At 40.5% G+C, this 26,111-nt stretch overlaps 1 protein-coding gene across 8 annotated transcripts in view; it reads left to right on the forward strand.

Moving 5' to 3' along the window:
* ankrd12 (ankyrin repeat domain 12) overlaps window positions 1-26,111 on the forward strand; it is a 164,522-nt gene that overhangs the window by 73,711 nt on the left and 64,700 nt on the right. For all 8 annotated transcript variants that reach the window (XM_048528554.2, XM_059646222.1, XM_048528545.2 and 5 more), the window contains 2 exons: window positions 11,929-12,079; window positions 23,101-23,248. In XM_048528554.2, coding sequence (XP_048384511.2) covers window positions 11,993-12,079; window positions 23,101-23,248 — 235 coding nt within the window. In that variant the 5' untranslated portion in view covers window positions 11,929-11,992. The remainder of the gene's footprint in view (window positions 1-11,928; window positions 12,080-23,100; window positions 23,249-26,111) is intronic.

The raw sequence follows: 26,111 nt of genomic DNA on the forward strand, positions 1-26,111 counted from the left end.
TCAATGGAGGTTGACCAGATTGATTCCAGAAGTGAAGGGTTTGTGTAAGGCAGAGAGATTGAACACTTTAGGTCTGTACTTTGGCTTTAGAAGAATGAGAGGAGATCCAATGGAGGTATAAAAAAATGTGAAAAGGGTTGATGAAAATAGATGTAGCGATATTTCCTCTTGTGGGGCAATCTCGACTGAGACGTCATAGTTATAGCATAAGCAGTAGTAGATTCAAACAGATGAGGAATGAATTCTGTCAAAGGGCCATGAATCAGTGGAATTCACTACCCCAGAATATGGCTGATGCTAGGACATTTGAATAAATTCGAGGAGATGGACAGATTTGTAACTAGTAATTGGTTAATAGGTTGTGGAGAATGGGCAGGAAAACGGAGTTGAGGCTGCAGTGAGATCAGCCATGGTCATATTAAATGGTAACGTAGGCTCAAGGGGCTGAATGCCTACTGCTGTTAGTTCTTAGGTGCATCATTCTCTGGCTTTAAAAATCTCTGATTTTTGTGCCTGCATTCTGGTGTATTGTGCATGCCCAATTTTTCATTGCTTTGGCTGTGCCTCTAGACCCTAAACCCATCTGTCTGACTACTTCTTACGTTTAACACTTTTTTTAGAAACCTCCTCCTTTGCCAAGGTGTTAGTCAGTTGTCTTAGTCTTTTCACAGTGTTGCTGGGTGTCTACTTATTTTCTCCTGTGGTATTACTTTAAGAGCACTATATAAGTGCAATTGCTATTTTGATGATTCAAATGGATTCCTCTGCTCACTGTTGACAGTCTCAAATATTATTCTTAACAACTTCAAATGCAGTTTTTCCATCACATTCCTGATTTGTGCAGTGTAGGTACTGGAGAGGATGCTCATGGTGAGGTAGAATATCTGATGTTCTTCATGTTTCTTCTGCTTGTAGTCTCTGTATTAATGTAGTTGGTTCAAATAAGCTTCTAGACAATGATGCAGAATCGCTGAAGGCCAGGGAGAGAAGATTGGGCTTTATTCTGATTATAGATGTTTATTGTCTGACATTTGTATGGTGCTAATGTTACCTGCCATCTGTAGGACACCCACATTGCTGTTGGATGTTCCAGAATCTTAACACAGCAACAATGAAGAAATGGTGATCTAATTCCATTTCAAAATGGTGCATGACTTGGAGGGAAACTTGCAGATTGTGGTGTTCCCATGCATCTTGTCTCCAAGTTGGTTGAGGTCAGAGATATGAAAATGCACTTAAAGGAGCCTTGGTGAATCTTACAGGTGGTATGCATTGCTACCACTATGCATCATTATAAGGGTATTGAAGGCTGTGGATGGGATGCCAGTTTGGCTGCATGTGTTAATGTTTTAGCTGCATTCATCCAGTCAAGTGTTCCATCACACTCTTGACCTGTGCCTTGAAGGTGTTGGACATACACAGGGGAGTCTGAAGTGAGTTACTTGCCACAGAATTCCTAGCCTTTAACCTGAAATGTTAGTTTCTGGTCACTGGTAACCCTAGGATAGTTATAGCATTGAGATTTTTGGCATTGGCACTGGGATGTAATGGCCTCCTGGTATTATCGCTGGACTGTTAGTCCAGATAATGTTCTGGGAACCTGGGTTTGAAACCTGCCTGTGGCAAGTTGTGGAATTTGAGTTCAAGTTTTAAAAATCTGGAATTAAGAGTTGATTGAACCTGTTGTCGATGGTCAGGAAAAATTCATCAGGTTCACTAATGTCCTTTAGGGGAGGAAACTGCCATCCTTACCTTGTCTTGCCTATATATGATTCCAGGCCAACGACAATGTGGTTGACTCTTAACTGCCCTCTTGAGCAATTAGGGTTGGGCCACACATGCTGCCTAGTTAGTGATGCCCCTATCCCGTGAATGAATAAAAAAAACATTGATTGTCAGGTGATGGTTAGATTCTGTCTTCTTTGGGATGTTATTACCAAGCACTTGTGTGGTGTGGATGTTACTTGTCACTTGCCATTCCAAAGAAGTGTCATTGGATTTGAAGCATTAACTTCATTTTCTCTCCACAGATGCTGCAGGACTTGGGTTTCTCCAGCAATTTGTTCTTGTTAGTTATCGATCTAGGGCTGGATGCAGTTTAGATCTTGTTGCCAGTGAGCGCAAGCTGCTTCAGTATTTGAGTACTTCAGTATTCCGTATTTGAGAATTTTTGAATTATGTTGTATTCTGAAGTGAATGTGGCTCAAACATAAAATATATACATCTACTTTTTAATTGATTTGTAACTTCAGTTTTTAAAAAACATCTGGATTATTTGATTGTAAGTCTTTTTAGCTACTCCTGCCGTAGCTTCGTAACAAGTGAATTGCTTTTAAGCTGTAGCCACTGTTTTACTGGAAAATGCAGCAATAGGTTTGACACTGCCAACACACAGCAGTAAGATGAGTGATAATAAAATGTGAGGCTGGATGAACACAGCAGGCCAAGCAGCATCTCAGGAGCACAAAAGCTGACGTTTCGGGCCTAGACCCTTCATCAGAGCAAGATGAGTGAGTTGGTTTTTGGGCGAATGTTGACAATCCAGCAGGAAAATGTACCAAACATTCTCTCCCTTAATACTCACAAAACAATTGAGTTCGTTGTCTCGGCTGAAAGGTGACTCTTTAGAAATTTTGTTCTCTGGGGAAATATAAGCCTATTTTATTAGATATTCAAATTTCAAGTGTTGGAACTTCTGTCCATAGTTCTCTGACTCAGAGGTGAGATTGCCATTGAGCCAAGCACTCTATCCTCTCTTGCATTTAGCAGGTTACTTCTGCTAAGTGTTTAAAATGTATAAAAGATATATTTCTGACTGTCTGTCCCATAATGGGAAATTTTAGATTGGTCAATTTCTTCAGCTCTAATCTTGCTCCAATGCAGTTTATAAATCATTGCAGTAGGATGTGGAATTATGTATACATTTGTAGTCTGTTACGAAAATGCTGAAGAAGCCAGATCTGGCACGCAACAGCCAACAATCAGGAAATAATAGCAGGATGCCAAAATTAAATTGAAAACCAAAAGCATCTCTACCATACAAAATTGGATCAAATAAATGCAAGCAGCAGTGACTATATAGGTCCATAGAATAAGAAAGATTATTCCAAATAGTAGGAGCTTCTACCTCTTAAATTCATTCCAACAAATTTAGCCCAGTTTAATCTTTTGTTTTAGCTATCACTTTAATAGAGTCGTCAACATTCTGTACTGTGGAAGGCAATTCCTTTTCATTTTATCTGGCTGTACAGATCACAGCTCAGGTGTATGGTAGATCCATGCCAATCCGACCCAATGCTTAAGGGTGAGAGATTCTTGATCATTCGGAGAATCAGGGGTTATGGCAGAAACAGGTCGATGCACTACAGGAATGTAGGATCAGCGATGACCCTATTAAATAACAGAAAAGGCTCAGAAGGACCGAATGGCCTATTTTGTTCCTATTTATTATGCTCTTTAGTGTCTTAAACTAGTGTAAGTGCGTGTGTTCATGGAGGACTAATGGATATTCGTTTGCAATGATCGAATTTTGAGTTGGCAGAGTAAACATTGAAGAACATTAGTGTGCTTTCAGTTAGAATATATGACCATAAGATGTAGGAGCCTAAGTCGTTCATTCACTATTGTTTTTACAAAAGAAAATAGTTCCAGGAACATTTAGTTGATTAATAAACCCCCACAGAGATCAAAACCCACTTGGCACTAGTTCAAAATCCAACACTAAATGGTTTTAAAATGTATAGATCTTAGACTTTGCATCACAGAAGGAACATATTAAACAATGTAGGAAAACCTTTGGAGGTGCATGATTGCAGAGGTAATGTTGAATGAGGATAATGTACAGTGCTGTTTGGCGAATGTCCAGTTATTACAGACCCAACATATTAGTAGTTCTGTAGCTCTGAGATTCAGGATGAAATAATGTTCAATAATACACTTGAATGCACGTTTTTATAAAGCACTTATGAGGCAACACTTCTATAATATAGCTAGCAATGCAGTCTGTTTCTTCAAGAGCTCAAGCTGATCAGACTTGTAATCTTTCAACAGCAGCTGTATTGTCGTAGCATAATGTTTGACAGCAAGCTGCACAGTGTAAAAACATGGTTAAAAGTATGTGTTAAAGAGAACCTTTAAGGTGAAGGGAGGGACAAGAAGGGTTTGGGAAGGAATTGTGCAGCTTCTGGGAGATCAGTTAAAATTGGGCTGCCCAGGAGGCCAGAATTAGATGAGTGACGGTATCTCTGAGTCTTGCGGAACCAGAGGAGATTACACGGATAGGGAAGGGTGAAGCTGTGGATGGACTTTACAAGGATGAAAATTATTTTCAGTTTGAAGCTACAGGCAGTCCCTGGGTTATGAATGGGTTCTGTTCCCGAGTACATTCGTGAGTTGATAGGTGTGCTAGTCAGAATACAATATCCATTTGTAAGTATGACTAGTTGTATTTTGGATCCTTAATGACAGCATTATGGGATCTCATTCAAAAGTTGGACATTTATAAACTGGTGGACCCCCTAAATATGGGAGCCTCTGTAGTTCAGCAGTCATGAGAATGAAGAACAGTATTTGGTGCTAGTAAGGTTATTGGCAGCAGAGTTTTTGCTTGACCTCAAGTTTATGGAAGGTGTAATATGGGAGGCTGGTTACATGGAAATGGTCAAATCTAGATGTAATGGTTCAGAGAAGGTTTCAGCAGCTGAAAACTGCGACAGGAATAGAAGCAAGTAAAGTTACCAGGAAATTAGCTGTCTTGGTGGTAGCACGAATATTTGCTTCAGATCTCACCTTGGAGTCATGTATTACATCAGAATTGGAGGTAAACTAGATTGTGAGAGGAATATTTTGAGGGAGAGAGAGGGATATGGTAGCTAGGGAATAGAGTTTATTGCAGGAACCTTTTGAAGACATTGAATTCAGTATTGAATCATGGTAGGCAGTCAGTTAACGTCATTGCAGTGGGTCATGAGAATTGCTGGTGCGCTAGAGCTGGCTGTCATAAGTGTGCATTTGAAAATTTGTGCTGTATTTTCAAGTGATGTCAGAAGAGCTAGCACATAGATGAGAAAAAGTGATGCATAAATCCTTGGTGGACATTAGAAATAAAGAGCAGGAAGAACATTTAAAAGGCATCTGGATGGATATATGAATGGGACTGGTTTAGAGGGACATGGGTTAAATGCTGGCAAAAGTGACTAGATTATTGAAGAAGTATCTGGCCAGCGTTTGAAATGTCAGTGCAACTCTGACTCTATAGGATAAACCATTGCAGGTGGTACACTCTATTGAAATAGACAGAATGGAAATGGGTGCCCTCTTGTGGTGCAGGGCTAGTGTCTCTGCCCATGGACAGTCTGGCCTGCGTTTGAGACCCACCTGCTTCAGAGTTGTGTAATGACATCTCTGAACAGGATGGAGCGTCCAGCGGAGATTCATACAGATGATCCCTGGAATTGTAGGTTTAACGTACGATGAACGGCTAAGGATCCTGTGATTGTATTCATTGGAGTTTAGAAGGTTGAGGGGAGATCTAATAGAAACTTGGAAGATAATGTATGGCCTAGAAAGGGTGGACGCTGGAAAGTTGTTTCTGTCAGACGGGGAGACTAGGACCCATGGGCACAGCCTTCGAATTAGAGGGGGTAAATTTAAAACGGAAATGAGGAGACATTTCTTCAGCTAGAGAGTGGTGGGCCTGTGGAATTCATTGCCACGGAGCGCAGTGGAGGCCGGGACATTAAATGTCTTCAAGGCAGAGATCGATAAATTCTTGATCTCACAAGAAATCAAGGGCTGTGGGGAGAGTGCAGGGAAGTGGAGTTGAAATGCTCATCAGCCATGATTTAAATGATGGAGTGGATTCGATGGACCGAATGGCCTTACTTCCACTCCTATGTCTTATGGTCTTATTAAAAAAATAGGTTAAATTAATTTTTTTAATTGGATAAATGCAAGTGCAATCTCCCCCAATGGGAACGATATAGAAGTGTGGTGTAATCAGCCATGTTTCAAGCCATGCCTTCCTGATCGTAACTGCTTTTTGCAACTCCTAATGAAATGTTTCTTCTCATTACCATTAATTCTTTTGGTGACCACCTTATATTGTTGTTCTCTGGTTCTCGACCTTTGCACCAAAGGGAATCATTTCTCCCCATTTACTTTACTCTATCCAGACCCCGCCTCGAAGAAAAACCTCTCGGTTCTTTGATCAGTTTTCACATCTCTCAGGAGAACAGCCTCAGCTTTGCTAATCTATCCACATAACTGGAATGATTCTCCTCAATCTTTTTGGTGTTATCTCTAGCATTTATAAATGCTTTGCTTTTCTTTTAACTGTAACTGTTTATAAATTCCAAGATTCCATGCAAATGCCATTTGTGACTTTGGTCAGTCCCATTTTGGTGCAATGGAAGGACATAAATTTGGGAGGAGATTGAACATTTTAAGAAACTTGGAGATGGTGTATTTTTTTGCAGAAAGATGATTTGTTATTTTGAAAGTGGAAAAAGATTGGACCTAAGATGACAATTTTTAAAAAAATTCATTTGTGGAATGTGCATGTTCCTGGCTGTTCAGCACTTATTGCGTTTCCCTAATTGTCCCTTGAGAAGGTGGTGGTGAGCTGCCTTCTTGAACCACTGCAGTCTACTGCTGTGGGTTAACCCACAATGCTGTTAGGGAAGGAATTCCGGGATTTTGACCCAGCAACAGTGAAAGAATGGCGATTATATTTCCAAGTCAGGATGGTGTTGTTCCCAAGTATCTGCTGCCCCGGTCACTGTAGATGGAAATGTTTGTGGGCTTGTGCCTTGCAGTTAACAGGCAGGCTCTGGAGAGTCAGGAGATGAGTTACTTGCTGCATATTCCTAGCTTCTGGCCTACTCTTGTAGCTCTGAAGAAGGCTCACTCAAAACATTTAACTGCACCTTCTCTTCACAGATGCTAACAGACATGTTGAGTTTCTGCAGCAGTTTCTATTTATGTTTCAGATCTCATAGATCATAGAATCCCTACAGTGTGGAAACAGGCCCTTCAACCCAACAAGTCCATACTGACCCTCAGAGTACCCTAATCTACACATCCCTGAACACTACGGGCAATTTAGCGTGGCCAATTCACCTAGCCTACTCATCTCTTGATGTGGGAGGAATTCGGAGAACCCAGAGGAAACCCATACAGACACAGAATGTGCAAACTCCGCACAGACAGTTGCTCAAGGGTGGAATTGAACCTGGGTCCCTGGCACTGTGAGGCAGCAGTGCTAACCATCATGCCACCGTGCCGCCCCTGCATCCACATTCTTTGTTTTCTTTGAATTAAGGTTTTGCTTAAAATGGAGTTAATACCCATAATAGTAATGGTGAATGCAGATTTGAATTGGACACAGTACTTCAGGACAGCGCTAGCAAGGAAGAAAAATGCTTTGGACAAATTATTTCTGTTCACTACTTGAATCCTATGGGGGGAGTGAAGCCAAGGCAGTAGTGTTGAAAGAGAGAAGATTGAGATTGATATTGTAGTTGAGAGGGATCAGGTTGAATAAACAAGATGGCAAGAGCATAGTAGAAAACAAGGTAAGACCAAATTAAACTTCATTTATTTCAATGCAAGAGACCAGACCATAAGGCAGATGAACTTGGGATGGATGCAAAATTGGAACTGGAATATTATACCTATTACGGAAACATGGCTTGGGGCTCCAGGGTCTAGATGTTAAAGGAAGGATAGAAAGGGAGGGAAGCGAGGAGGGCGAGTGGTGTTTTTCAGGAAAAACATCAAGGCTGTACTTTGGACAATCCCTCAGGAATATCCTATGAAGTTAGATGAGTGGAACTGAGAAATGAGAAGAGACTGATGGCCTTGGGGTTATATTATAGCCCCACCCACATCCCCCTAATAGGCAGCAGGAAATTGAGGAGCAAATGTGTAAGAATAATATGGTTGTAATGGTAGGGTTTTTTAAAGTTTCCAAACAAACTGGGACTGCCATAGCGTCAAGGACTTAGATGGGGAAGAATGCCTTCAAGAAAATTTTCTTATGCAATATGTGGATAAACCCACCAGAAAATGAGTAAAACTCAACCTTCTCTTGAGAAATAAGGCAGGTCAAGTGACTGAGGTGTCACTGGCGGAGCACTTACAGTTATAGTTACAGAGACATGCAGCATGGAAATGGACCCTTTGGTCCAACTCATCCAATGTACTGACTAATAAAGGCCTGTTTGTTCAATAACACACTCCCCAGGACCTTACCATTAAGTGTATAAGCCCTAACCTGATTTGCCTTTCCAAAGTGCAACACCTAATATTTTTGGGACCAGTGATTGTAAACCTAATTACAGGGGATTCCACAATAATGTAATAGTTGTGTTCCAGTGCAATGTTGTTTTACAGAAAATTGAGCTACATAAATAACTGGGCTGTCAGGTTCATTTTCGGAGACCCTCACGGACTTGATTAATAACAAGACACTGGCCTGGCTACAAAAACACAATCCTTTATTATTAAGCAAGTGCAAACTGTGGAGGATCGCTGTACACTACCCAGCACAGAGTGCTGAGTTCCATAAGCAATTCTCCCTGAACAACAGACAGTCCCTGCTTTTTATACTGTATGGCTAATACACAAAAAAATTACAACATTCGGAACATAAAGAGAATAGGATACAGTATTGATCGTTGGCGAAGTGACTGATAACGGCAGGATGCATTTTCAAGCCGCCAAAGTGTCTGGCTTGAACAAAAGGCCACTAATCTGGCCACTTCAGTATAAACAGAAGTTTCACACCTTTACACAAGATTCATCCTCTTACAGAATTACAGATGTCTCACACCTTTCCAAACGTCTCCCACCCAATCCTATTCAGGCAGGAAGTTTAAGACAGTTTCCACATACCCCTGTGTAGGAAGATAAGGAGCATAAATATTAATGGAATGTGATTCCATTAACATCTCAGGGTCAATGGGAAAATTAGGATTGGGGCAGGCTGTCAAAAAGGCATAATGCAAAGGATAGCACTTCTGTCAGCAGCTGTTCAGAAAGGTTGGTCCAAAAGTCACAGCGGCTTGGGCAGCTCCTTCTTGGATTGACACAGTTGTCCTCAGTATTTCCAAAAGGTGCAAGACAGTTACCCAGGTGTCCTGGTCAATACTTATTCCCTAGTCAGCAACACAACAACAGGTTGTTATGTGAAAAAAGAGTGTTATGTGAAAATTAGCTGCTGTATTTTCAACAATGACTGCACTTCAAAATTACTTTGTTGGCAGTCAAGCTCTTTGTAACATCCTAAGGTTGTGAAAGGTGTAAGTCTTTGTAAACAAGAAAATCCAGGTTCAAGTCCTGCCTTAGAACTTAATGGCCAGGGAAGATGCATTCACAACACGACTAAAAAGATTATCAATCAACAAATTCTTTCAACACTGCCAGTAGCAGACTGTAAGATTGGGAGAAATTCCTGGTCAGCCGTGTGACTAAAAACATTGGATAGTGGTGGTAGAGTCTCCATTGTCCCAGACAGCGACACATACACGTATGTGTGTTGCCATAGCAACTCAGACTTCTTTAGCAATCTTATCACATCACCACACCACAAGGGTATTGAGGGATACAGAGCAAAAGTCGGAAAATCAAATTGAAACAAGTCAACCATGATCTGAATAATTACATAAATAGTCTGCTGGCGCCTCCTGTTGAACCCAGGTCCCCCCTCATACACACTACTTTTCCGCATAACAGACCTGCTGGCTTCTTGCTTTACCGTTTTAATGAAGGCTGACAGGGAGAATTTCTATGAGACTGTCTGTCTGAATCATAGCATTGTACTGTAGCATCTACTCATTACCCAAGGACTTCTAACAGCAAGATGCCTCCTGGATGGAATTGCGATATCACCAATATAAGTTCGCATTTTGGGAATAGCATTCCCTATTCATCAATTGTGTTGTAGCCAATTCATGTTGCCAGAGTGCACGTTATAGCAGAACCCCTGGTAATAACAAACTAGTTATGAAAAAGGATAGACCTCATTTAAAGTTATATATTGGAGTAAGGCCTGTTTTGATGGTATTAAATAGAAATTTCCAAAAATTAATTGGGGGTGCTGTTTGCATGTAAAGGGACTCTGGCATGTGGGAGGCTTTCAAAATTGAGATAACGAGAGTTCAGAGACAGTAATGTACCTGTTAGTGTAATGGGCAAGGCTGTTAGGTGTAAGGAACACGATGACTAAAGATAGAAGCATTGATCAAAAAATGTAGGAGACATAAGACAGTTGGGATCCAACTGAATTCTTGAAGAAATATAGGGGGAGTAGGCATATACTTAAGAGGGAAACCAGGAGGGCAGAAAGGATTCTCCTTAACCTTATTTACTAAAGCTGAGATTTTACAAGTACATTAAGGACCAAAGAGCAACGAGAGAGAATGGGGCCTCTTAAAGATCAACAAAGCTGTCTGTGTGTACAGGAAATGGATGAGATACTTTATGAATATTTTGCCTCAGTATTTACTGAGGTGGAAATATACGGAAGCTAGGGAAGTTGGGGGAACCAGGACGTCTTGAAAAGAGGCCACGTCATAGAAAAGGTTGTGCTGGAGGCCTTAAAACATATAATGATAGATAAATCCCTGGGATCTGATCAGGTGTGTCATTGAACATTGTAGGAAGCTGGGGAAGAGATTGCGGGGCCGTTTGCAGAGGTATTTATAACATTGACAGCCATGGGTGAAGTGCCGGAAGAATGGAGGGTGTTATAGAAGGATCCTGACCTGAAACTGCAGCTTTCCTGTTCCTCTGCTGCCTGGCCTGATGTGTTCCTCCAGCTCCACACTTGATTATCTCTGACTCCAGCATCTACAATTCTTGTTATCTCAGGGTGTTGTGTAGTTGTGATGTCATGTTGTAGCTGTACAGGACAGTGGTGAGTTCACTTTTAGAATACTGCATATAATTCTGGCCTTCTTGCAATGAGAAGGATGATGTTAGACTGGAAAGAGTAGAGAAAAAAAATGAACAAGGATGTTGCCTAAACTGGAGGGTTTGAGTTAAATGGATTGACTAGATAGGCTAGGACTTTTTTCCCTGGAGCATCAGAGGCTGAAGAATGACCTTATAGAAGTTTACAAAATCAAAAGGGGTATGGGATAGGGTGAATAGCCAAGGCCTTTTGACCTGGAGTCTAAAACTAAAGGGCATAATTTTAAGGTGAGAGGGGAAAGATTTAAAAGGGACCTAATGGGCAATGTTTTCAGTTGAGGATGTGCCTGTGTTGCCAGGTGAAGTGGTAAAGACAGATATAAATCTAACATTTTGAAAGAAATTTGACCAGGCGCGTGAATTAGAAAGGTTTGGAGGAATATGGACCAAATGCAGGCATAGTTTAGCTTAGGTTAGCTGGTTACATGGATGAGTTGGACTAAACGGTCTGTTCTTGTCCTGTATGACTCTAGAAGGGCACCAGTCTTCAAGAGATTAACAACTAGCACCAAGGAGGATTTGTGGTCTCAAAGTATAAATGTTCATAATTTTTCTACTTTGGATAATTGGAGGAATATAATAAATGAAGTCATGTTGGAACATAGTAAAACCAGATCAACTGCCCTATGCACAGTTATTAATTGGCTGAAATTAAATTGGACCCTGATGAGTTGATCTGTCACTGGGAACTAGGAGTTTTCCTACATGTGGCCAGATTAGTTTATAACCAGTAGCCTAGTAATGGATAGATTGGTCTGTTTAGACAAGTTTGAGAATTCTACCAGTTCTCACGCTATTCAGGCTTGTATGACTTCTGCTATCATTCAAGTCGAAGTTAAGTTGAACCTACCAAAAATATCTCAAATTTGGATGAGAAAGTGTTAATTGCATTGCTAAGGCTTGGGTTGCAGTAAGAAAAATGAATTTTACTCTTTTTTTTGTTTTTCTCCCCAGATAAAGGATGATCATATTGTTGCCTGAAACAGGCAGCTGAAGAGAAAGGCGCAAACGTTGTAAAATGCCCAAATCTGGGTCTTCCAGAACAACACAGACTGAAAGTTCTGATTGCAACAGCAACATGGTTGAAAAACAGACTGGAAGAAAGGTAGGACATTATTGAAAGTGGACCATTTTTGTAAATAATAGGCTGTCACAGTTGCACTTAACTTTGTAGATTTGTGTTCACATTTGCATGTTAGTTACTTTAAATTTCCTATCTTTTAAATAGTTTGAAAGCATTCTTGGTTTGATAATATTTACTACAGGAAGAAAGTTGGGGCTGACACTACATTATTTTATCTGATCGTGTGTGCCTGAGATTTGAATTTCATTTGTAGCTGTTGCCTGTCTTGTCAAAATCAGATCAGTAATCTGACAGAGGTTAAAAGTTTTGTGCAAGGAGTTAAATTTGGGTTCAGTATGTAGCTGGACACTGTCAACAAGGGCTGCAGATCAGGAGAATATGCCTGTGTGTGGAATTGGGAACTTGATTCAAATGGAAAATTCTGGTAAGTATTTTTTTTTAAGTTTAACTATAGATTAAGGGCAGACTATTTTCCAGTAGCCTTCAGGTGAGTTAAGTAACCCTGGAAACAAGAGGTGGTCTGGTGAAGGCAGTTTATTTTTTCGTGGGATATGGGTCTCATTGCCAGGCCTGTACTTAATTGCTTTGTGATCTGAGTGGCTTGCTAGGACTGTTTCAGAAGGTAATTAAGAGTCAGTAACATTGCTATAGGTCTGGGATCAGGTGTAACCCAGACCAGGTATGGATGTCATATTTCCTTGCTTAAAGGACATCAGTGAACCAGATATAGTTTACAGCAGTTGTCAATAATTATGTAGACACCATTAGGCAAGCTTTTAATGACAGATTTATATTTGATTAGAAATTTGCTAACTTGCAAAATATGGCATTGGCCTAAGGTTCTGAATTACTAGCCCAGTGACATGACTAGTATGAGTTTTTCACACCACATGATCATTAAGGAGCACGATTGAAATGTGAACAAAATGTGTAGTTTGGAATTTGATTAAAATGGAAATTCAATGTGCAGGGCAAAGTGGTGCTCCAATTTCTATCGTTTTTCAGTCTGATTTGTAAAAAGCATTTGATAAGATGGCACAGCAGAGGTTGCTGTGCATTATAAAACCCGCACAGTGTAAGGAGTAACATGTCAGTATGCATAAAGGATTGGTTGATAGGAAGCAGAGTGCGGGGATACATGGGTCTTCTTGGAGTTGGCAAGTTGTCTATCATGAGTGCCACAGGACTGAAGCTAGACCTTGCAAAATTTACAATGTTTATCAATGATTTGGATGAGGGGACTGAATGTGTGATGTACCTCGGTTTGCTGATGACACTAAGCTACGTCAAAAAGAGCAAGAGGATCTGCAAAAGGTTGCTGATGCATTGGAGGAGTAGGCAAAAAAAAAGTGTACATGTAATGTTATTGTAGTCCTAGAGGGCCATTAGAGAGAGACAACTGCTGGTGAGTGGGGCCCTCAGGTTAAAATGTCAAAGGTGAGAGACCAGGTTGAGAAGGCAGGATCTTTGTAACCTCAGCTGTTGATGTCACTGTGCATCATAAACCTGTCATTCAGCTAACTAATCTTGAAACTACCATACATCGGTTTTTTGCAACAATCAGGTTCACTAGTGTCCTTTAGGAAAGGAAATCTGGCATCCTTGCCTGGTCTGAGCTGCAGGTGACTCCAGACCCACAGCAATTTGATTAATTTTTCACCACCCTCTGAAATAGCTTTGCGAGCCACTTGGTTCAAGAGCATTCAGGAATGAGTAGCAAATGTTAGTCTTGCCAGCACCTACATCCCATAATAGCAAATATCAGGGCATCAAGAGTACGACAAAGTTCTGCAATCTCTTTCCATTTAAATATTATACTGCTTTTTATTTTTTCTACCAAACTTGACAAGTTCATATTTGCTCATGTTATACAGCATCTGTTCACTGGCGCAGACAGAATAGACCAAATGGTCTTCCTATGTTGTGAATTATGACCATCAGCGTATGGAACACAAATAGGTCATTTGGCCTACCAATCTGTTTCAGCGTTCAATGAGAATGGCTGATTTAATCATCCTCAACTACACTTTCCCACTTATTTTTAAATTTTATTCATGGGACGTGGCCATATTTATTACCAGTCCCTCGTTGTCCTAGAAGGTGGTGATGAGTTCTTGCCTTGAACCTCTGCAGTCCATGTGTTGTAGGTGAACCTACAAAGTACCATTATGGAGAGAACTCCAGGATTTTGACCCAGCGACAGTGAAGGATGGGTAATATATTTCCAGACAGGATGGTGAGTGTCTCGAGGGGAATTTGCAGGTGCTATAGTCCTTTTGGATGGAATTGGCCGTGAGTTTGGGAAATGTTGCAGGTTGCAGGAACAGCAACTCATATTCCACTTGGGAACCCTGCAGCCCAATAGTATCAATGTGGACTTCACAAGTTTCAAAATCTCCCCTCCTCCCCCCACTGCATCCCAAAACCAGCCTAGCCTGTCTCCGCCTCCCTAACCCGTTCTTCCTCTCACCCATCCCTTCCTCCCACCTCAAGCCGCACCTCCATTTCCTACCTACTAACCAGATCCTGCCTCCTTGACCTGTCCGTCTTCCCTGAATTGACCTATCCCCACCCATGCTCTCCTCTCCACCTATCTTCTTTTCTCTCCATCTTCGGTCCGCCTCCTCCTCTGTCCCTATTTATTCCAGAACCCTCTTGTACTGTTCTGATAGTTAGTTGAAATTTAAGATACAACTATTTGTTCTTTTTCAGAAGCCAGCCACCACCTATTCACTTTCAGCAATTTCTGCTTGTATTGTGCAACAGTCTAGTGAAAGAGACTCAACTACCATTCAAGTGTTTAAACAGCTCAAGATTACAACAACTTCTGTTACTGTATTAGATGGTGGTCCAGACTGGAAAAGAAAATAAAGGAAGATGACATACAGCAGGGTAATAACAAAGTCTGCAGGCATTAGTGGGACCAGAACCCCCTCCCCATCCTCCCCTCTGATGAATGGTCTAGGCCCGAAACGTCAGCTTTTGTGCTCCTGAGATGCTGCTTGGCCTGCTGTGTTCATCCAGCTTCACACTTTGTTATCAGTGCCATTATCAAGTTAATTCAGAGCAGGTGCTGCTTAATAGCACTGTTGATGATGCCTTCTATCACTTTATTGATGATTGAGAGTCGACTGCTGGGGCACATGCTTGTCCTATATCGGATTTGTTAAATGCTGTCAAGGCCCACAGCCTTTACAGTTTTCACTGCTTTCAACCGTTTCTTAATATCAGGCAGAGTGAAGTGAATTAGCTGAAGATTAGTATCTGTGATGCTAGGTACCTCCGGGAAATGCATCAGCCTTCCCTTTTGCTCTGAAATGCTGGACTCCCCAATTATTAAAGATGAGGATATTGCAGAACTACAGAGCTTGCATTTTGCTATTGGTTGACAGTCAGTTGGCCCAGTTATCACTTGTTGCTTCTAATGTTTTGCATACAAGTAGTTCTATTTTGTAGCTTCACCAAGTTTCTTTATTTCTAGGTGTTACCATTGCTGCCTTCAATATGTACTCCTGAGTGCTTCATTGAAACGGGATTAGAATTAGTATTAGGTTTTCTTGTCGTGTGTACTGAAATACACAGGTACAGGAGTATAGTGTAAAGTGTACAATGTGGCCACACATAATGGTGCCGTCTTAAGTGCAAAGTACCTAGTTACAAATCTTAGGTGCTAAAATAGATTGTTATAAAGTTGGTAAAGTACTTATGGGTTGGAAGGCACTGCGTTAAAATTTGATGTTTGTAAAATGGTAAGGGAGAAGAGTGCGTGGCCCCTTTTTAAAAGATTTTTTTAAAATGTTTGGAGATTTTAAATGTCTGCAGGCAGCAGCAGATACACACAAAGTTCTCGAAATTGAAACATTGTAATGAATAGCTGTGTTGGTAACAAGCCAAGTAGTGTTTTTACCAAGATCACATGTTTTTGAATTTAGCTAATTAATTTAAACCAAGCCCTAGATACCAGAACAACCTGGAACCAATCCTATTGTAAGAAATTAGTAGGTCACCAAGAATGTAAAAGAAGAGGGCATTTGAAAATCAGTATGAGTGAACTGTCTTCTGAAGAGAAACTCACTGGCTTTCACAGAAATATCAAAGTAAGTTGATATTCCCGACATCACAAGAATTTGACAGAAAAGGGCATTCCTGAATGGAAAACGGTAGAGAAGGCAAAGAACATTCTGGAAGACTGATTCTGGCTATAATTTTGAGAGACTAAGTTTTAATATTTTTGTTAGTTTGGTTTATATTAGTGCTACTTGTATTTATTGGAACAGCATACCAAGAATACTGCTAGAATTCTGTTTTATTCAAGAATAGTTAATTAAGCGGGGAAATTGTTCGGTTTGTTAGTAGTTCTGTTAATTTGTTCACTGTTAGAGTTACTCACTTTATAGGCAACAGTAACAATTTATTTATGGATCAGGGATTTCCCTCATTTAACTACTCCTTTATAACCGATTAGGGTGACAGGCAGATTATACCACTTTTCACACTTCAACAGATTGAGGTGAGGTAAGCTTCTCTAGGTATTTCAGTTTTAATTATGAGAGAGGTATCAACCTCCCCTTCACAACAATTAGGTACAAAAATAGACAATTCCCTGACTTGATGGTAATTAGAATAATGTATATGCCAGACCAAAATTTTACATATAGTGTTTGAGTACACTTAAGGCACTTGAGGTGTTGTGGGTGCCCAGTCTTCTTGTTCGATCTGTTCTATCCCATTTGGCATGGTGATAATTCCTACCATGATCAAATAAAATTAACGTTTTGAATTGTGATTGGAAAATCTGGACTATTGAAAATCAATGGAAACGTTTATTTAGATGTTGTCATCTGCCTCCATGCAATGCACAAAGTCACATCATACATCTTTGATGTAACTCCTAATGGGAAGGAAACAAAAACACCAGCAGTGTTCGTGAGTTTTGAGGAGATTTGTAGCTCAGGTTGAGGTTCTGGATGTGAGTTTGCTCGCTGAGCTGGAAGGTTCGTTTTCAGACATTTCATCACCATTCTAGGTAACATCATCAGTGAGCTTCTGGTGAAGCTTCACCGGAGGCTCTCTGTTACCTAGAATGGTGACGAAACGTCTGAAAACGAACCTTCCAGCTCAGCGATCAAAACCAGTAGTGTTCATTAGTTTGTGCAACAAATGAAGACAGTTTAACATTTTGGGTGTAGGCTCCTTGTAAGAACAGAGACCCTAAATCTGTTTGTCCTTTTAACTGTTGAAGAGCCCGTTGTATTTCCAACATTTTTATATTTAAGATTTCAAGCCAGCTTTTTTTTTCTTGGTTTTTTTCTTTGTGTTTTTCTTGGTGGCAGATGCTGTCTTTCATTGCTAGGACATGGAGGTTCTAAACGTAAGATTAGAGCAAGAAGAAACATTGAATTCACTGCTCTGGTCCCACTAATGCTGCAGACTTTGTTATTACCCTGCTGTATGTCATCTTCCTTTATTTTCTTTTCCATTCTGGACTACCATCTAATACAGTAACAGAAGTTGTTGTAATCTTGAGTTAAGCTGTTTAAACACTTGAATGGTAGTTGAGCCTCTTTCACTAGACTGTTGCACAATACAAGCAGAAATTGCTGAAAGTGAATAGGTGGTGGCTGGCTTCTGAAAAAGAACAAATAGTTGTATCTTAAATTTCAACTAACTATCAGAACAGTACAAAGCTGTGTGTATAAGATACATTTCGATTTTAAAACATGATGCACAGAATCTGAAAGTTTTGCAACTAAAATAATTGTAAAACCCAAATAATGTTTGTTAATTTATAACCTGATTTTTTAAAAAAAATATAGTAATCAGTGTAAAACATTTAGCCAAAGTCATTGGATAATGCATTGAGGTTAAATTTCTACAGTTAGATATATTCCATAATAAGCCATACAACTTATTGACCAGCGTAGTTGACGTTTGTTCAGTGATAATGGGAACTGCAGATGCTGGAGAATCCAAGATAATAAAATGTGAGGCTGGATGAACACAGCAGGCTCAGGAGCACAAAAACTGACGTTTCGGGCCTAGACCCTTCATCAGAGAGGGGGATGGGGTGAGGGTTCTGGAATAAATAGGGACAGAGGGGGAGGCGGATCGAAGATGGAGAGAAAAGAGGATAGGTGGAGAGGAGAGTATAGGTGGGGAGGTAGGGAGGGGATAGGTCAGTCCAGGGAAGACTGACAGGTCAAGGAGGTGGGATGAGGTTAGTAGGTAGGAGATGGAGGTGCAGCTTGGGGTGGGAGGAAGGGATGGGTGAGAGGAAGAACAGGTTAGGGAGGCAGAGACAGGTTGGAGTGGTTTTGGGATGCAGTGGGTGGAGGGGAAGAGCTGGGCTGGTTTTGGAATGCGGTGGGGGAAGAGGAGATTTTGAAGCTGGTGAAGTCCACATTGATACCATTGGGCTGCAGGGTTCCCAAGCAGAATATGAGTTGCTGTTCCTGCAACCTTCTGGTGGCATCATTATGGCACTGCAGGAGGCCCATGATGGACATGTCATCTAAAGAATGGGAGGGGGAGTGGAAATAGTTTGCGACTGGGAGGTGCAGTTGTTTATTGCGAACCGAGCGGAGGTGTTCTGCAAAGTGGTCCCCAAGCCTCCGCTTGGTTTCCCCAATGTAGAGGAAGCCACACCGGGTACAGTGGATGCAGTATACCACATTGGCAGATGTGCAGGTGAACCTCTGCTTAATATGGAAAGTCATCTTAGGGCCTGGCATAGGGGTGAGGGAGGAGGTGTGGGGGCAAGTGTAACATTTCCTGCGGTTGCAGGGGAAAGTGCCGGGTGTGGTGGGGTTGGAGGGCAGTGTGGAGCGAACAAGAACACATCTGCCAATGTGGTCTACTGTATCCATTGTACCCGGTGTGGCTTCCTCTACACTGGGGAAACCAAGCGGAGGCTTGGGGACCGCTTTGTAGAACACCTCCGCTCGGTTTGCAATAAAAAACAGCACCTCCCAGTCGCAAACCATTTCCACTCCCTCTCCCATTCTTTAGATGACATGTCCATCATGGGCCTCCTGCAGTGCCATAATGATGCCACCCGAAGGTTGCAGGAACAGCAACTCATATTCCGCTTGGGAACCCTGCAGCCCAATGGTATCCATGTGGACTTCACCAGCTTCAAAATCTCCTCTTTCCCCACCGCATCCCAAAACCAGCCCAGCTCTTCCCCCCCACCCACTGCATCCCAAAAGCAGTCCAACCTGTCTCTGCCTCCCTAACCCGTTCTTACTCTCACCCATCCCTTCCTCCCACCCCAAGCCACACCTCCATCTCCTACCTACTAACCTCATCCCACCACCTTGACCTGTCAGTCTTCCCTGGACTGACCTATCCCCTCCCTACCTCCCCACCTATACTCTCCTCTCCACCTATCTTTTCTCTCCATCTTCGGTCCGCCTCCCCCTCTCTCCCTATTTATTCCAGTTCCCTCTCCCCATCTCCCTCTCTGATGAAGGGTCTAGGCCCGAAATGTCAGCTTTTGTGCTCCTGAGATGCTGCTGGGCCTGCTGTGTTCATCCAGCCTCACATTTTATTATCTTGACATTTGTTCAACTTGGTTTGCAGAAGAGAGCTGTTCCAAGCCATAGATCAGTTTCCTTTTGCTTGAATAATTTTGAAACAGTTTGTTTTGTTCTACAAAGATTGCATTAAAGTGTTGTGTGAATATTATACTTTCGACAATCATCACGTGCTTATTATTTTGGCTAAATACATTCATTTGTCTTGTGATTTGTACAACACTATAACAGTGAACAAAATAATATGTAGTGTGAAAACTATTGTATGTTTGTAATGAATTCTTGAATGGAGTGAATTTGTTGATTTTATTTCTGTCAAACTTTTCTGCTCAGCATTTTACACACAAAGTTCAGGTCGTTGAACAAACAATTATAGCTTCTAACTGGTCTTTCTCCTGTTAGAACTGTTTGCACCTTCTGCAACTTGACACGTCTTAGTGTCCTTGTATTTTGTTTATTCTAGGGCAAGTTAATGTTTTTACTTTCGCAAATAAAATTGTAACTTTAAGAAAAAGTTGTTGGTGGCATTCAAAAGATGAAAATGCAGTTTTATTCTCAGTCATGCTTTTGTACAAAGGAGAAAGGAGTGTATAAAGGGTATACCTCTTTGTAATATACCTTTTCAAGTAGAAGAAAACAATATTCTCATGCTAAAGACATTTTGCCGATAAGGAAACCTTCCAACAGAGCTAATCACCCATTTCATTTGACAGGTTTTGTTTGCTTAAGAGGCCAAAAAGAACAAGGTGAAAGCACCATTTAAAATCATAAAACCTCAAATCATTGGATCGTAAATGTCTCTTATAGATTCCTGTGTTTACAGTAATATTAATAACTAGCTTCAAGTAGAAAACAGATTTCCAAAGTCTGGGAATGATGAAGGTCCAAATTTGGTTGCCAACACACAAGTAAGTAATGGCTACACACTTCCCCTTGCCCTCCTTCCCTTTATCACCTCTCCCTAAATACCCGCAGTTCTCAAAGGGTTGTGATGATTTCCAAAATCTTGAAACAGTGGTCACAATGTGGGTATGTCAGGTTCGTTTTCGCAGACCCTCACAGACTAGATGTAATAGCAAGACACTGACCTGGCTGCAAAAACACAAGCCTTTATTATTTAGCAAGTACAAGCTGTGGAGGATCGCTGTACTCAATCTGGCACAGAACACTGAGTTTCATAAGAATTCTCCTCGAATAGCAGTCTCCGCTTTTTATACTCCGAGTTAGCTGATACTTAAAACAATTACGACATTTGGAACGTAAACAGAACAGGATACAGCATCGATCGTTCATGAAGTGACCGATAACGGCAGGGTGCGTTTTCAAGTCGCCAAAGTGACAGAATGCAATTTCAAGCTGTCCAGGTGTCTGGCTTGAACAAAAGGTCACTGACCTGGCCACTTCAGTATAAACACAAGTTCCATACCTTTTACAGAAGTTTCACCCTCTTACAGAAGTTTCATCCTCTTACAGAATTACAGATACCTCTCACCTTTATAGACATTTTCCACCTAATCCTATTCAGGCAGGAAGTTTAAGACAGTTTTCACATACCTCTGTGTAGGAAGATAAAGAGCAGAAATATTAATGGCCTGTTATCCCATTAACATCTCAGGTAGGGGAGAAGAACCACTAGTACTGGCTTGAATATGATCTTCCTGCTCCTATTTCTCATTTTTTGTGGTTGTGCTCATTTATATCCACGAGTTTCATTAGCTAAAAAAGAGCATACAAACTTTCTTATGATTGCATTGTAAACCTCCCTGCCTTTCAGTAATTTTTTTGGGAATACAGTTTTGATACTTTTATAGAAATTCCAACACGCAAATGGTGCGAATGCCTTTTTTGTTTTTTTTATCTACTGAAGTGAATTATATTAATAGGATTTGTGTAAATGGCTCCAGCTGAAGAGATACATCAATGCAGGTGTATTAAGTCACATGTTCTCATGTGTTGTTAATTCTGTAATTAGGTGAACCTGTTTTTCTTCATGTCCCTATATCCCTTTACGCTTTTCATTTTCAAACACTCATCCACTTCCCAAGTCAGTTTCTGGCTCAGCAAACACTTCTGTTCAGCACTGTGTGTTTGATAATGCTCACTGGGAGTGGGAGACTGTTGAGAAGATTTCCTAGATACTGCCTGTTTTTAACTGTTAACAGCTTTGAGAATAACTCTTTTAGTAATTTGTCAGCCAATGAAAACTATTTTTCATTACTTTCTGAAACGTTCCATTTTAGAAATCTCTATTAGACCCAAGGAGACTGGGAACTATAGTTTGCCTCATGGGAAAGGAGCATCAATGCAGGACCAATTTGTTTGCAAGAGCTAAGTAGAAGTATTAATCTGTTCATCAATGAACAAGAACCTTCTCTGTTCCTGTGAAAATGCATCCCTTTCTTTGGAACTTTTAATTCCTTTGTATTCAAGGAAATTTTGGTTGTACATTTTCTGTAACACACTAGGGTGGTAAGAGTTCCAAGACACACTCAGAAATTAGGCTTAATAAATGTTATTCTGATTCAGCATTTTTATATTGCATGAGTATTGTTTCTTTATGCTCTTAATCTTTTTTTAAAAAACTTTGTCCCCGTTTTCTCATGCCATCAATATGCTAGTACCAACTGAGTACTATAATAAGGCTTCGAACAAAAGGCACGATTTGTGTTTTTGTTTTAATCATGCAATAGTTTACAATGACGCCTGTCAACAAAGATTGAGTGCCATGACAAGATTGGCACTGGCTGTTGAAACATTTTATTAGGTAAACTCTACTAAGTCTCTGAGAGTCACTTTATTTGTCCTTGTTAACCCCATGAGTTAGTATGAGTACGTGAAGTCTCAATTCTAGAACAAAGTTTTTGGTTCTCCCAACAAGTTGTTTTAAAAAATCTTGAAGTCAAGTGGTTGGATTGTAAAAGATATATTTTGTACAGGGATCTGAATATGTAGGTGTCCATATCCTAATTCACCTGCCTATGAGATATTATTCTGAGACTAGACCGTGCAGATTCTGAGCCAGTGTTTTCCATTCTTATTTGTGGACAATTGTGACACTGACAGCCCAAGAGTAGGAACTGGTCCCTCTTAATGTGCAAGCAAAAAATTGAAACCAGTCCTTGCACTGTTAATAGGCTACATGCCTTAAGATATCTTTTCCCAAGTAGGGAATAGCCATACCTTAAAAAAAAGTGGATTTAAGTGGCAGTAAGAACACGATGAAAAGGTTTCTATTATAAAGAAATGTAAAATTGCATTCCAACAAATGATGAGAATGCCCATTTCAGATGATTTGTGAAAATCTCATGCAAAAAGAGGTTATGCCACAAAGTTCCAAGTGCTGTTAGTTGTAATGCAGAATAATTTGAGGTAGTTGGACATTTTAACCAAAATGAAAGTTGCCAGGGAGGGTAATTTTCATTCTTGACTTATTTTAATGCCATAAAGTTGCAGTTCCATAGCACTTGATGAACAAGGCTGCTATTCAAATCTCGTTTTTGTTTTTAGAATAAAGAAAAAGTTTCATCCTACAACAGGACACCGAAAATAGATCGCAGTGAATTGGAAAAGGACGTGAAAGAGAAGGCTTCTATGAAACGTAAACTTCCTTTCACTGTTAGCCCATCTAGGAGTGAACAGAGGGAATCCGATACAGGTAAATTCTCTTCTTTTGTTCAAGAGGAGGTTCATAATGTAGGATGTCTTAAATTATTGCATCTTATAAATTTTGCGTATTGTGAAAATAGTCCAGTTATGATTGTTTAAATCTGGAAAAATTGAAGAGTATTTAATCCATTTAGTCAGTATGTTGTTTTAAATTAGTCAAATAATTTTCTAGCAAAATGCGCAACTAGCTTCCTCTTTGTAATCTGATCTATCTAGCCTTGGTTGCTACTCAACATGACTATGAATATTTGGAAGGCAAAGCTGTATCTGATCTATCCATTCAGCTTCCCTCTTCTAAACCTCTTTTCATTCTCCTTATCACCAGTACTGCCTCTCTTTCACTCCTCTCCTGTGACATTCTTGAGCCCACGGTTTGGCTTGTTAGCACTCTGAATGATGTTCCCCTGAAAAGGTAGCTACTCAGCCATCAAGCTTGACTTCCGTTGCCTTTCATTGTAATTCAGATGCTTAATGCTGTTTTTCTTTAATGTAGGCCATTGCAGTGTCTTTGCCAGTCACAGCGTTTCTTTCCTTGAAGATAGCAAGGTCTTCTGCACAGAATTAAAGATGGTGACGAACCCGTGACCTCTGTAGCTCAGTATCATGTCTGAGATTGTGTTCTATTCCATTTATTGTTGAACCCTACAGTTATATTTACTTCTACATATTGTACAGATGGTTTTAGTTATCTCTCCACCAACTTGGTGGAGGTGATGTTGGAGCTGTAATGTCAGCAGACAATAGTTCAGAGGCCCTAGCAAATGCTGGGGTCATGGTTTCAAATTATACCGTGGCAATTGTTGGGGGAAGACAATGTTGTATACTAAAATTTGAAATTGAAATCTTGCCTCACTAGTAGGGATCATGAAATGATCATCTTTAAGTGAACCAATTGCTTTTTGTTATAGACTGTTTCGGGAGCGAAATCTGCCAATCTTTCTTCGTCTGGCCCACGTGAATCCACATTCATAGTAATGTGGTTGAGTTGGGCCATTTCATTGAAGTGTCATTTAAGAAACATACAAAGCAGAGGTACTTTGTTCCAATGGGTCTGTACCGGCCTTCTGCACTAATCTCCCTTTCCAATGTTTGGCCCATAGCCATCTGACACTTCGTGTTCATCCACGTACTTTTTTTTTTAAAAGATTTGTGAGGTTTCTGCATATACTGCCCTCCAGCAGTACATTCCAGATTCCTACCACCCTCTTGGTGAAAACATATTTTCCTCAAATCCCCTCCAAACCTCCTCCCTTCATCTTAACATTGTGTCCTCTAGTTACTGATCCTTAAACTCGAAGGAGCAGCTGCTCCATATTCACCCAGACTAAGCCCCGCATAATCTGAAATAACTTAATCAGACATCACCCCCCCGCCCCCTTTTTCAGCTTGAAGGATTTAAAAAAAAGAAACTCTTCATTGCTAAAATACTCCAATCCAAGCATCATTCTAGGTCAATCTCCTCTGCACCCTCTCTTGTGCAATCACTTTCTTCCTGTTGTATGGCAGCCAGAACTGTGCACAGTATTCCAGCTGTAGTCTAACCAAGGTTTTGTGCTTCTCCAACATAATGTCCTTCCTCTTACATTACCTATGCCACAACTAGTAAAGCAATGTTCTGTTTGCTTCTTTAGCGGCCTTAGCTGTCTTGCTGACTTTGGGGATCTGTGGACAAGCACCATAAAGGCCCACATTCTTTCAAGCTCCCTACTGTCCTGCTGTTCATTGAGTAATCCTTTATCTTGCCACTTCTTCCAAAGTGCATCATCTGTCATGTTTCAGGGTTACGTTTTGTCTCATCACTGATCTGCTCATCTGACGACCGTGTCTGTCTCTGCCTGTAACCTTAGGCCACATTCCTCACTGTTAACCACTTGGCCATTCTGTGTCATCCCTTCACACCTGCACCCATCCTGAAGATATAGATATAGATAACTAGGATTCTCACAGCTTGCTGCTCCTATGTTTTACCTTAAGAGGAACATATTGGGCCTATATTCTCCCCATTTCCTTTATAAACCCCACACACCCACACTTCACTGTTCTGTTACAGATTTTCCCAGAAGTAACTTCTCCAAATCTACTTTGGCCAGATCCTCACTTATTTTAATAAAATGTGCCTTCCCCAATCCAATTTTTTATTTTTTTTTTGCAGACCATCTTTTTTCTTTTTCCTTTGCATACTTAAAATGCATTGTGTTATGGTCACAATTACTAAAATTTTCTCCCAGTGTTCTGTTTCATTCCCCAGAGTTCAGTCTGGCACTGTCCATGTTGGACATTCTATATATCGACATAAAAATCTTCCTGAAAGCATTTCAAGAAATCTGCCCTGTCTAAACCTTTATACTATAACTATCCCAAGTAATGTTGGGGAAGTTGAAATTCCTTAATGTAACTATCTTATCATCATGACTACTATCGCTGTTAACATCACCATATATTATAATTGTTATCATTATCATAGTTTTTAAAATTGCTATTATAGTACAACCTAGTGAAATGCTGTTCTGTTACTGCTAACTGTTTAGGGGCTTATAATATGCTCCCAGCAATGTGACTGCCCCCATTTTATTCCTAAGATCTTTTTTCAACATCTCATTTGATGACTCTTAGAAGATACCATCACTCCTAATTGCAATAACTAATCAATTAATAATGTAACAACACCTCTCTTACATCCTTGCCTGTGTCATGTGAAGATCCTATACTGCACGATACTGAGCTGGCTGTCCTGCCCTCCCTGTCACAGTGCCATCTTTCAGTTAACTCATCTGTCTTACCTGTAATAATTATGGTAGCATAGAGACAAACCAGCCCCCCCTTACTCCCTTGAATCTCAACATGACTGAACT

This window comes from Stegostoma tigrinum, chromosome 5, assembly GCF_030684315.1.
Source record: "Stegostoma tigrinum isolate sSteTig4 chromosome 5, sSteTig4.hap1, whole genome shotgun sequence".
NCBI lineage: Eukaryota > Metazoa > Chordata > Chondrichthyes > Orectolobiformes > Stegostomatidae > Stegostoma > Stegostoma tigrinum.